The sequence below is a fragment of the Cygnus olor genome, chromosome 23 (genome assembly GCF_009769625.2).
Source record: "Cygnus olor isolate bCygOlo1 chromosome 23, bCygOlo1.pri.v2, whole genome shotgun sequence".
Taxonomy (NCBI): Eukaryota; Metazoa; Chordata; class Aves; order Anseriformes; family Anatidae; genus Cygnus; species Cygnus olor.
In genome coordinates this window covers 2944228-2957388 of record NC_049191.1, presented here as the reverse complement: position 1 = coordinate 2957388, position 13161 = coordinate 2944228, and the positions used below count along the sequence as shown (strand labels likewise).

Sequence of the window (13161 nt, the reverse complement as noted above, 5' to 3'; positions counted from 1 at the left end):
GTAAAATTAACGGAGCACAGCAGCAGGTGTCAACGCCCTTCTCCTTCCCAGCTTCTGATCTCGGGTTTGACAGGAGCTCACATTCCCCCAGTGTTTGCCTGACTTCCACGATAATATATTCAGCAGAACTGGATACATTTCAAACCAGCTATTACACCACAGTGTGTTCCAACACAAATATATGCAGTGTAGCACAGCAACAATTCTGCTAGGAGCATTATTCTCTAACACAGATTGGGGGAAAAAAAACATTTCCCTCCCTTTCAGCGTCCACTCCACCTGCCCAGCGGCTGCACGGAGCGGAGCGTGCCGCAAGATGTGCTTTCCTGGCAAACTTGCATAAAGTTATTTACAGAGAATAGGCCAGATAAAAAATCTAAGAAGTGAGAAATCCACAGACTTTCAAAGCACCCTTTGGTTTGAAGTCTCGTCTGTCTGCTTCTAGCATTTTCCTAAGCCTTCTGGGGCAGGAAAGGCAGAGCGGGGCAGCAAGAGCCTGCCCCAACAGGGACGCACCGAGCTCCCCCACTGCAAGTGAGGATTTCCCTCTCCCCCATCTCCTCAGAGGGATAAAGTTAGCACTGAAATTGGTTTGTGAGGGACGAAGTGGTTTCTTGCTGTCTGCTTTCACAGGAGCCCCAGCAGCATGGGCACTGTCACCCAGCTGCTTGCCATGGGCTCGCTCTGGCCACAGCACCAGCACGAGCTGTCCCAGGCAGCACCCGATTCTCCCCAATGTGGTCCTCGGCACCTCTCCGCGCATCTACAGCTCCCCAGGGGACTGCTGCGGAAGGAAGCCTCGTGTATCTGAGCTCACCACTCAGAAATACATCCATTACTGCATGTACAGAGCTGCAGGAGCCAGAACGAAAACCAGAGAGGTAGGAGAGAAGTGAGCGTATGCTAAGATGAGAGGAAGAGGAGCAATTTTTCCCTGACGGGTGAACTCGCGAAGCGCAGTCTTGGGGCTCGTTCAGCAGCCCATCAATCAAGCTGCGAGGTGTCCGAGCTAAGGGATAGTGGAGAACATTTCAGTAGAGGGCACCCAAGCCCCAGAAATGCGCGTCTGCCAGCCCCTGTGTTTACTCCCGGTATTTTAGGAGACGACTTCGGCACATGAATCTCAGTAATGCGAGCGCTGGGCCTCATAACTCACATTGATTGTAGTTGTATTACACTGGATGCACATAAATCTAAACAAAATACATGTGGATGCAGCTAATTCAAATGAACCCGTTTAGGTGCCATTAAAGAAAAAGAAGCCTCTTTTTCTTCATTAGTATGGAAAATTGTCAGAGCTATAGAAACGCTTACGTCTCTCTCTGAGGCTCATACGTCCTCTTAAGCACAGATCTGATTTGGAGAAGTCCTTAGTCAACCAGTATTCTCCCCTAGACATAGACGAAATTATTTCAACTTCTTTTTCTACTTCTGCAAGCGGTTCCCTTTCATGCTCAGAAGCGAGAAGCCTTACATTAAATTCATCAGCTTTAGAACATCCACAAACCTACAGCTTTATTTAGGGGCGAGAGAACTGAGGCTTTATGCATATAGGAAGTGTAAAGCACACTTCAGTATCCTACACGCGTGGGAAACAGAGCTGTAAATACCACAGGCAGTCACTGCAAAGAAGGCAGCATGAAAATCCTAACGTATCTCAATACCTCCCTAACTTGGAGTAACCAAACGGTCCTATAGCGTAAGTGGCACCCCTACAATTGGAAGTTGTATTTATAACAAAGAATTCACACTAACTGGTAACAAATATACTATGAAATGATGAATCACCACACGAAAGCCACTTGTGCATCAGCTGGGAGCTGGACAAACACATCGTATTTTTAGCAACACAACAGGGAATCATAAAAGAACACCAGAGCCCTTCTGCTGTGTCTCATTGCCCTTCAGCAGAGCACCAGCACAGACGGCTGCAAACGGCCCCAACTTTAACCTCTACAAGGTTTGTACCCTCACCCTTGAGCCCCCCGCCCTCTGTAGGGCCAAGGACCACCCCGACCCCACAGCACACACAAAACCCCAGCAGCAGCACCAGGCTGGAGCCCTGTCCCCAGGAGCTGCTCCATTCATTTCCCAGACCCGCTGTCCTTTGTCACATCCATTTTGTCATGCTTTAATTATAGGATAATGATGTAACCCCACCACAGCTGATGGAGAAACGTGGCCTAACTGATAAAGATCATTACTCACAGGGGGGTGACAAAAAAAGGGGGGGGGGGGGGGGGGGAGAAAAAAACCCTAAGGCAACTATGGCACAACACCTGGTAGCTTTAGCTTCAAATTGCCCCATTTCCATCACTTCTGGTGCAGCCCTGAGATCGCCCTGGAAGGCAGCTGGGTGCTGCTGAGGCTGGGGGTAATGTGGGAGCTCAGCACCACGAGGGGGGCAGGATGGGCAGCGCTGCATCACTGCTCGGGTTCTTAGGGAAGGGAAGGGCATGCAAGCCCCAGGACAGGGCAGAGCGCACCCCTGCCTCGTGTCTGCTTCGCCAAACAGCTTCTGGTGACTGATCCTGCTTGCCCTGCCCTTAGCAGCACAGATTGTGCTCCCTGACCCACACATCGAGCAGTATTCACGGCTCCCATACACCCATCGGATGCTAATCAAGTACAACAATATGCAACGCACCCTTTGCTGTTCCTGCAGCAGAATCCAGAAGCCAAAGCAGAAGTCAGAGCCTTATTAGCGCCTGGCACCAGCAAGCAGCAGCACCTCGTCGCTAATGAGCGGAATACATCATCCTAGCAACTTCTTAATTTGAAGTTTACAAAATCAGAACTTCTTGTCCTGAGTTACTGAAAAGCAAACTGTTGTCGATGCACAGCCTCTAAAAAGAGTAAGAGAGTAACAGCCCTCTCTACCCTCTTCCTCCCACTGGATTATTTTTTATCTCCAGGTGCAAAGATTTACCAGATTGTGACATTTAATTTTCTAATAATTCCCCTGCAACAGCTGTCCTTCATTTAAGCAATAAGTAAAGAAAATTCCTTGCATGCACTTTTGCTGAATCTTATCCTTTTTGGTGCCCTGAGAGATAAAACTGCCCTTAACATGAGGCTCCCTTTTTGCTAACTCCGATTTGGGCATGGAGATTTCCTGCTGGCAGTCGGAGCCTGGGCTGCCCCCAGGAACAACAGCCCTGGAGCTCCTCGGAGGCTGGACATTTGCACAGGGCTTTGAAGGCGTTAAGCAGTGCCTTTGCCTCTCTGGCTCGGCTCTTAGGGAGGAGCAAGAAAAATCCCCTCCACGGCGAAATAAAGCAGAGAGCCAAGGTCACGCTGTGGGGTGCCTTCCCCTGCCCCAAAGGAAGCACGAGTGAAGCCCTGGGGAGGCACTGCTGGGTTTCTGGGAGAGGGGGGCCAGCATGCTCTGGGATGCTCCCCCTGAGCCTCTCAAAGCCTTTCCCTGGGGCTCCGTGATCGCAGCAGGCAGCAGCCGCCCTGCCCAAGCTCCCTCCCCAGCGCACGGACCAGACGCCGCGGTGACGGGCGCACCGGGTGTCCCCGCGGCGCGGGTGCCTCCTCGGCGTGCTGCGTCTGCTCCCGTCAAATGCAAACCCCGTGAGTTTTGCTTTGACTTTCAGACCACAGCGATTTGCATGCATCCCCTCCTCCAGCTCATCAGAGGCACCCCAGCCGGGCGATGCGACGCCAGCCCGGGGTGAGCCGCCCGCAGACAGGACAGAGATTTGCTTTTCTTACGGCGCGGAGCGCTCCGAGCTTGCTGCCGAGGAACGAGAAGGACAAGGAAAATTAAAAGGATGAACAGATACGGACTAATAGTATGTTTGTAAGAAAATTAAAGATTTGCTCTTCAGATGTTCCAGGCGATGTAGTTAGCAGACAGCTGGCAAATGGGAGCGATTGGAAATGATGGAATAGATCAAATTATTTAAATGAGAAAAAATAAATTCGCCCCTAGCCTAGCCCAGCAAGTCGACAAAGCAGCCTACTTACCCGGTGCCTTCGCAGTGCTTTGTCTCCGTCACCGAGGTCATTACACTTGGCAGTGACAGCCCACGGGCACCAAATAAAACCATCCCCAGGCCCCCCGCACCCCCCAGCTCCCAGCCCCACTGGTCCAAGCCCCCAGCCCCACCACCTCACCTCGCCCTGCACCTGCCACTGGGGACGCAGGGGACACGCGGGACACCAGGAGCTGTGGGGACACAGGAGAGAGGGGGATTCCCAGGACACAGGGGACAGCGGGGACCTTGGGGGACACCGGCACGGTGGGGTGGCCGGGGCTCGGGGGGAGCCATTGGGGTGGGTTGGAGCCACCCCTGTGTCCATCCCATGTCTGCCCCGTGTTCCCTGTGACCCGCGTCCCCTGTGACCCATGTCGCCTCTGTGTCCTGTGTCCCTTCTGTGTCCTGTGTCCCGTGTTCATCCCACGTCCCCCGGGTCTGTCCTGTGTCCTCTATCTCCTGTGTGTCCTGTGCCCCCCTGTGTCCCGCGTCCCCCGTGTCTGTCCCACGTCCCCTCTGTGTCCCGTGTCCCCTGTGTCCCCCTCGTGTCCCGTGTCCCCCCGAGCTGCTGTGGCGCGGAGCAAGCGCTGAGCGCATCGGTGCGGGTGCGCGCGTGTGCGCGCGTGTACGTGTGCCTGTGTGCGCGCGTGTCTGTGTATGTGTGCGTGCGTGTCTGTGTGTGTGTGTGTGCGTGCGTGTGTGTGTGTGTGTGCCCGCGTGTGCACGCTCCGCGCCGGGGCTTTGTGCGAGCTGCGCGCAGCAGCGGTAGGAGGGGACAGAGCCGCTCCGCACCGCACCGGCAGCCCCGGCTCCGCAGGTGCCTCCCGACCGCCACCGGCACCGGCCCCGGCCCCGGCGGGACGGGCGCCCTACGATGAGCCCCGGGCCGGAGCCCCCCGCCCCGCTGCCCCTGGGGCCGTAGGGCCGAGCCCCATCCCCCCCCCCCCCCCCCGCCCCAGTCCCCCCCCGACGATGCCCCGGCTCTGGGCGGCTCTGGGCGGCGTGCTCTGGGAGTACTGCGCTGCGCTCCTGCTCGGCGGCTTCTGGGGCCAGGGCTCGCAGGGGATGCCGCATGTCATCCGGATCGGTAAGGGGCGCCGGGGGGAGCTGGGGGGCTGCGGCCCGGCTGGGGGGAGCGGGGAGCGGGGATAGGAGCGGGGCGAGCCCCGGGATGGGACCCCCGGGATGGGGGGGGGGGGGGACGGGGAAGGGACGGGGGGGGACACGGGGACACAGGGGGACACGGGGGGCAGCCCCCCGGTGCCCGGAGCAGAGTGGGGTGGCCGGAGGGGGGGGGGCGGCCCCTGGCAGGGGGCGAGGGGTGGAAGGCTGGGGAGGGAGCTGGGAATGGGGAGAGGAGGGCTGGGGGCTCCTGGAGAGGGGGTGCGGAGCTCCCGGAGACGGGGTGCTGAGCCCGGTGCGAGAATGGGGTGCTGTGCCCCCCGAGAAAGGGGTGCTGTGCTGCTGGACACGGGGATGCTGTGCTCCCAGGGAAAGGGGTGCTGTGCGCCTGGATGGGGGGATGCTGTGCCCATGGAGAAAGGAGTGCTGTGCTTTGGAGAAGGGGGTGCTGTGTCCCCGAGAAGAGGGTGCTGTGCCCTCAAGAAGGGGGTACTGTGCCCCTGGAGAAGGGGGTGCTGTGCTTTGGAGAAGGGGATGCTGTGCCCCCGGAGAAAGGGGTGCTGTGCTGCTGGACACGGGGATGCTGTGCTCCCAGGGAAAGGGGTGCTGTGCGCCTGGACAGGGGGATGCTGTGCCCTGGAGAAGAGGGTGCTGTGCCCCTGAGATGGGGATGTTGTGCCACAGAGAAGGGGGTGCCATGCCACAGAGAAGGGGGTGCTGTCCTCCCGGAGAAGGGGGTGCTGTGCCCCAGAGATGGGGGTGCTGTGCCCTGGAGAAGGGGGTGCCATGCCGCAGAGAAGGAGGGTGCTGTGCCCTCAGGAAGGGGGGTACTGTGCCCCGGAGAAGGGGATGCTGTGCCAGTGCAAGGAGCGTGCTGTGCGGCTGTGCGAGAGGTGTCGAGGCTGCTGTAACAGGAGTGCTGAGCAGAGGTGCAGGGCCAGGAGCAGCCCCCGGCCATGGGGTCCCACCGTGAGGTCCGTGCGCCCAGCACGAGGCTCGGGCAGCGCTGGGGGCCGAGGCGCGGAGCCCCGCAGCAGGAGGGTGCCAGCGGCTGCCTTTGCCGCAGCCGCTGCTGGGGGCCAGGCGTTTTTCATTAAATTGCTGAGGTTCTGGGAAAAATTTAATTTTTAATAATGTTACATAAAGTAATTGCACAGATAACAGCTCGGGAAAGAGTCTGCGATCTTTCTTTTCTCTAATTAAAGTAGATTCTTAAGTGTGTCACGTAAAGAAAGTCTGATTTCCAGCTCCAGCCCCTGCACCTCGCCAGCAGCGCGCGTTCCCGGGGATTTGCTGCCTGCCCAGAAACACCGAGGACGGCTTTACCTGCCTGCTCGGGGAGCAAATCCCAAGCCAGGGAAACAAGTAGAAAACGGAGAGATGTCTGAGTATGCTTGAGGGAAAAAACAGACCTGATTTATCCCGGTGCAACTACACGGCAGCCCAGGGAAAGGCAGGAAGAGAAAACAGAGCCTGCAGGGCAGCTGCTGGCTGGCGAGGTGCCGTCACCCTTAGGAGGGCTCCGAGGGGGCGCGTGGCCCAGAGCAGCTCACGGACGAGGGCCCGAGCCCCGCAGGGTGACCATCTGCTCCCCGCGGGCTTCTGTCTGGGGTGCTTTGCCCGCAGACGCGGTGCTGTGCGCGCTGCAGCACCACCGATCGCGGCCAGACCTGCCCGTGGGGACCCCGGGGCTGCCCAACTTCCCGCGGCGCCCAGCTGGTCACTGTGCTTGGCCAGACGCGGGGGCTGGTGGAAGCATTTTGGGTGACAGACCCCCCCTCTGCTCCCCCAAAAGCCCCCGCTGCCAGGGCCGGGGTGCCGCAGCAGCGCCGTGCAAGCAGGGGACGGAGGCGTCCCCGCGGTCCCCCCGCTCTGTCACCCAGCCGGCGCTGCCGGCCCCACCGAGACCCCGTGGCCGTGCTCCCAGGCAGCCGAGCCCCCGGGGGGCTTGGTGTCAGTGGGGTTTCTGTAGGGCAGGAGGGCGGGAGGAAGGAGAGCACCCATGGGGAAGGGGAGCGGGGCTGTGTCTGCTTTCGGTGTGGCCCCAGTGGGCCTGGCGCTGCAGGAGGGGGGCGCGGGGCTGCGGAGCAAGCGGGCGCTCGGAGGGGGACAGGGTGAAGTCAAGACTGGCGGTGCCAAGACCCCTGCGAGCACCACCACGGCTCGAGGGGGGCGTTGGGGGCCAGGAGGACCCCCGAGGCTCTGTTCAGCCTCCCTTGTCCTGCAGCCGGATGGTCTGGGCAGGGCTCAAGGCAGTCGCAGGGACGGACAGAGGAGCGCTCAGCGCTGACACTGCCGCCAGCCCTGCCCCGGGATCAGGCGGGTGCTGCAGCGCGGCCTCGCTTCGTCTCGGAGAAACGACGGCAAATTCAGCCCCTGAGGACGCCGTCCCTCGTCGGGAGGGAGAGCAGGGGACCTAAAAGTTGGGGGGAAGCTCTCGGTGGGGCTGCAGGGAGCTCTGTGTTCACCTGAGCTCTCGGCTACAGCTGGAATAATTCTGACCTCTCTCTCAGCTGGCAGGGAAATTGCAGCTTTGTCCCCCCCCCCCCCAATAATTTGTGCAAAGCTGCCCTGGCTTTCACGTAATTCGTTTAATTATTAGGTTCTGCCAAGAAGCGGGAACAATTGCATGAGAATTGTTTTAAAATGGCAAATTAAAGCAGAGGGAAAACAGGTAACTTTTCAAAGCGCCCTTTTTCTCTGTGAAGCTGACTATTAAAATAAATACAGTGGCGTTTTTTTTCTGCAAGAGATAACTAAGAAAGGAAAGGAAAAGCCAAGAGCACCCTTTTTCTCAGAAGTAAAATATAAATATTTAATCTACACATCTAAACATAATCTACACGTACAAAGAAAACCTATGCCTCATTGCTGGATTTTTTTTTTTTTGGCTAATAAGTAGGAGTTTGCGTCTGAAGCTTGCTCAACAGCTGTTTAATTATTATGCAATCTGCTAAATATTTGAGAACGCCGGATCGGAACTCAGCACCTAGGTCTGCGGCATGCTCCCGGTGCTCGGTCTGGCGCTGTGTTATCCTAGTATAAAGACGGCTAAGTAAGGACAGGAGCGGAGTTACTCTGCGTTTACACCGCCGTGGCTGGGAGCGTTACTCCGCGTTTACACCACTGGGAGCAGGCTGCGATCCTGCCGGTGAGATCTGCCGGCTTATACCTGTTACAAGCGCCGCACCGAGCGGCTGGGTATTTGCAATATCATCCCCTCGGTGAGCGCAAGGCGATTGCTCTACCCACGACGTCCTGCTTATCTCGCCTCCCTCCTGCTCAGGAGGCGGCAGTGGGATCCCCCGCGGGACAGCCGGGGGCTCGGTGCCATTCTGCAGCCCCCAGTGTGGCGCTGGGGGAGGACTGGGGTCGGCGTCACGCTCCCCGCCCGGAGGCTTGGCGTTGGATGGCGCCGCGATCCCAAGCGCCGAGCTCTGCTGAAGCACCACCAGAAGCGACTTGGCGCTGTGACGGATGGCCCGCGAGCGAAATGCACGCGCGGATCAGACGCGTGCCGGCGGCGTGAGATGAATAAGCGATTGTAAAACCAGACCGCGGGGGCAGCCCACCCCATCCCAGCACTCGTGTCTGTGATCTTTGGGGCTGTTTGCACTCGGGAGTTGATGCCCAGGCGGCGCAGCCCGGCTCTCGGCGCTTTCCTCCCTGCGGAGGCAGCAGCAGCGGTGGGCACACGCAGCCCCCAGCGGGTCCAGCTCTGTGGCCCCCCCAGCCCTGCATCCCCTCGCCCTTCCTCTGCTGGAGAAGCTTGGCCTGCAAGAGATTTCATTTTGCTTTCTACTTTTTTAAAAGGAACCACCTGCACCTCTGGCTTTTTGCTTTTTTTTTTTTTTGGTGTTTTTTTTTGTCATTTTGTTTTGGTTGTTTTTTTTTTTTCTCTTTTTCCCTAAGATCGTACTCCCGCTGATGTTTGTGACAATAATCGTACATCAAGAGGTTTTGAAATTCCCCCTCTTGCCTCGCTGAAGTCTCCATGCACGGGGCTGGGCTGCGGCCGAGCTCCACCCGAGCAGCCCCGCTCGGGGACGCGCCGGGTTTGGTTCTGGCTGTCTCCTTCGAAGCTGCGTTTGCCTAGGGAAGAGGTCAGGGCATCGATTGTTTGTGTGATTTGCAAGAAACGCAGAAAAGACAATCAAATTGGATTGGAGTCTGTGCGGAGAAAAAAAAAGCATTGATTATTTTGTAGAAATAGGCAGAAAACAAATTCTGCGGGTAGTAATCCTCCTCTGTGCAAGTGGCTTTTCTGAGGCTCATTTTGCCTGCCTGGAATTTTATTTTGCAATCACCTTCACACACTCTGCAAATGAAGTTTCATGTAGAAAAAAAAAAGACAAAGCCAGGCTTTTCCAGGCTGAAAAAGGCAGTGGCCAAAGGACTGGGGACCGCGGTGTCCCTGCAGGGGGGGAGCCAGGACCCCCAGGTGGGATCAGAATTTGGAGCACGAGGGGAATTTGGAGCACTTTGCCCAAAAGGGGGGCTAGGGCTGAGCTGCAGAGCATCAGGGCCCCTCCTGCCACTTGTGGGGTCAAGTGCTCACATGGTTTTCTTTGGGATTCTGCTTTCTGCATGTACACTGCTGCAAGTGATGTGCTTTTTTTTTTTTTTTTTGCCTTTTTTTTTTTTTTTGCCTCTCCTATTTTTACATCACTCGATTGCCTTTGTGACTTCTGCAAAATTTTGGTTTGTACTCCTGTGGCCGTACACCCACTGCTCCGGCACTTGGTGGTTGATGAAGTTATTTCAGGTCATGAGATGCTTTGTGTGTCAGATAACGTATTCGAGTAATTTCAGCAGGATATAAGGACGGCAGTGTAAATTGTTTGGTGGTAAATTAATTCTGAATACATTTGAATAACAATGTTACCTCTTTAATGCAGAATAGTCTAATTATTTGATCTTGGCATCCTCTTGAGAACTTCATGCAGGAAATTAAGATCAAACCACACAACAAAAAAAAAAGAGCCCCTCATTCATCCTGGGGGAAGGAGTGCCGCCAAAATACACGGCGCTGCTTAGTGCTGGGCTGCCTCCTCAGCCACAGCGCCTGCTTTCTCCCAGCCACGTGCCCAAAACCCGCAGATTTCTGCAGAATTTCGGGGCTGGGGGTGTCTCGTGTGGGTGTGCAGGGAGCCACCAGGCTCCGTCCGTGCCGCCGGGAGCCCCGCATGCAGCCGGCTCCGCAGCGAAGCCGCGCGCTCGCCCTGCGCTGCCGCTTTCTGCCTCATCACCAGCAGGTGCAAATCCACCGCTCGGCACTTCATTTCTCTGTCGTTTTTGCCGACGAGGCCAAATGGAGGCTGGTACCTCGGGAAGATTTTTCGGTGAAGCCTTCACGATGCGGTCCTGCAGAGGATGATACGAAAGGTATCGGAGCAAAGCTTGTCTCGCCCTGGGAAGCGAAGCGCTCCTCGGGCACGGGTCGGCAGCCTCGCCAACTTCGCAATCCCAATGAAATGCGGCTCTTCCCTCTCCCGGCGCCGGGCCCCGCAGCAGCAGAGGGCACTGTTCCTCGCCGCTCCTGCGGCTGCAGGTGGGAGGCAGCCGCCTCGCCGGCCACCCTCCTGCCAGCTCCTGGGCGCTGCTCGCCTGTGCCAGCAGCCAGCAGCAGCTCCGTGGAGCGGCTCTGCCAGAGGAGCCGCTTCTCCGGGGCGTCTCGGGGAGACACAACGCCAAGGAAAGCCCGACGCCGCGTGGTCTGTCTGTAGCGAGCGTTAAGCCTCCTAATCCGGTGTATTGCATTTCTCCGCCCGTTACGCCGTGCAATCTTCTTTCCCTCTTTCTGGCTGGAGGTTTAATGGGATGCTGTCTAGACTCCTTTTTTTTTTTTTTTTCCCCCCCTTTGCATAGTTGGAAACCAGAGTGGTTGAAGTCTCCGGGCAAGGCAGAGAACAAGCAGAAAGCATCAGAACTCGATGGGCAAGGGGGGAGAGGGGCAAGTGATGAAGAGGAGCTGGGGGCTGAAGGCAAGGCTAAAAGCTCTGCTACCGGTGATGTTGCCAGCCAGAATACACGTGAAACGAGCAGTGCTGGCACAGAGCCGTGAGAATTTCAGCTGCTGCGGCTCTGCAGAGGCTGCTGTTAGCGGGGGCTGCACGGGCGGCCGCGACAATCTGCTGCTGAACACCACGGGCTTGGGCGCCCAACTCAGGGCTGTATTTTCAGGCAGGGATTGTTTTTTCAGCCAGGGATGGTCTCATTTCAGATGGATGTAGAGCGGATCCAAGCATGACGGGGCTGCACGTGCTACCCATGTTCATTAACGGTTAAACCAGAGATAATGTGCTGGTATTTAGTGCTCCTAATAAAGCCCCAAATAGATTCAGGTCGTCGCTGCGAGAAGGAGCCACCTTGCCCGTGGCTCCTTGAAGCACAGCCTGGCCTTCCTGCTCCAGTCACACCACGATTAACACCAAAATGAAGAGTATTTGCACCTTGGATTAGGTGTAGTCCGTGCAGTTACCAAGTCAGCAAAGCACCCCCAGTTAAGTCTTTAGCCATAGATATAAACCCACTAATTTCAAGGGAATAAAGCAAACATCCCAAATTACAGAAATGCCCAGGTGAATTCTTGAATTTGGGATGAGCACCTTGCTCCTGGCTGGAAACTGGGCACCAGGGAGCCCCGTAAGGGGCCCGCAGAGCGCCAGGTACTCCAGTAGTGAGCCCACACCAAGGCTTTTGAGGCTGATTGTTGAAATTAGCCTTCCCCGTCCTCGACATCTGCAAACAGCAGCTTCAGGAGCGTTCATTAGTGTCGCTGCGGCGGTTCGGGTTATCAGGGTGGTTCGTAATGTCCAATAAGGAGCGGGAAGAGGCCATAGACTGCTCTCACCTCAGCCACAGGGTCCTCATTAGCCGGTAATGACGTTTGATTGCTGCAGCACGTCCTTTGTGCAAATCAGGGCCTTAGAGGTGAACAGGCCAGCTCTTTGAACTCACCAGTGCCCAGGTGAGTAGGAACAGAAGCCGTCCTTAAAATAACAAAGCCAGTACTGCAAAATCCAAATTTGCTTGAAGACGTGGAAATGTGCGGCGCGAGAACCAGCGCAAGCTGTGGGCGGCTTTTCCCCCACTTTAATGACTAGATGGCTGTCATCTCTTACTTATCTCCGGGATGAAACAGTAAATAAAATCTGGTATAACCCACAAATTTAGCTGAGTTATGACTGTCTATTGGGACTGAAGTGTTAGACTTGGTGGTTAGTTTTGCAGTGAATTCAAAGCACTCAGAGTAAGTCACAGCAGTAATTTTGCGTTCCACCCCCTGCTAGATGCCGGGCTGCCTGGGTGCAGCCTTCGGTAATTTTCCCTGGCTGCAGCAGAAGTTGCATGCTGAAACAGGGCCCGTTTCGTTACGAACAGAGCAAATGGCTACAGCACGTGCTTAGCCCGGGACTCCAGATCAGATTTTCAGATTTTCGGGCTGTGCTGCCCGCCTGGGTCCTGCTGGGGGCTGTGCTGGGGGGAGCACACCTTGCAGGCATCCATCCGAAACGGTGTGTCCTGGTGCTGGGGGCTGGAGAAACAGAGGGCTGTTCTCAGAGCCATATAAATAAAGGTTTTCTGCAAACTGAGCAGGTGCTGCTCGGTCTGATTGTCTCTGATTCACGTCCTGCTAGAGGTGAATTATTAATCTCATATATTCTGCAAAAAGACGGCTGGTATCTATCTTCTAGTAAAAACCTGAGCAGATCGAGACCACTTCCTAATGGTTTCGGTAACTGTTTGCTTTCTTACATCCATTTAAAGAGTTCTGACAGCGTAGCAGGACTGCTGCTGGTTGGCTGACAACCTGACCACAGCACGGGCAGCGAGAGGTTCTGGGTCCTCCGTGGTGGAATGAAGGAAAAGCTCTCCCTGAGGAGCACAGCCTCAGCTGCCACCTCGGCGCCTTCCCTGCCTTCCACGTGGCAGCGTGGCCAGCACAATGACTTGGGCACAAATGGAGTTTCCAGGAGTATTTGGTGTTTCAGCCGTCCGGGGCGGTGTCAGACCCCCTGCAGGACGTCCTGCAATGGTTTCCATCACCACC

At 56.5% G+C, this 13161-nt stretch overlaps 1 protein-coding gene across 2 annotated transcripts in view; it reads left to right on the top strand.

The window, feature by feature from the left end:
• The first annotated feature begins 4958 nt into the window (after nt 1-4958).
• The window catches only part of GRIK3 (glutamate ionotropic receptor kainate type subunit 3), a 110960-nt gene continuing 102757 nt past the window's right edge, over nt 4959-13161 (top strand). Inside the window, exon 1 of one of the 2 annotated variants that reach the window (XM_040534833.1) lies at nt 4959-5073. In XM_040534833.1, the coding sequence (XP_040390767.1) occupies nt 4959-5073 (115 nt within the window). The remainder of the gene's footprint in view (nt 5074-13161) is intronic. The other variant, XM_040534834.1, reaches the window with a different exon arrangement.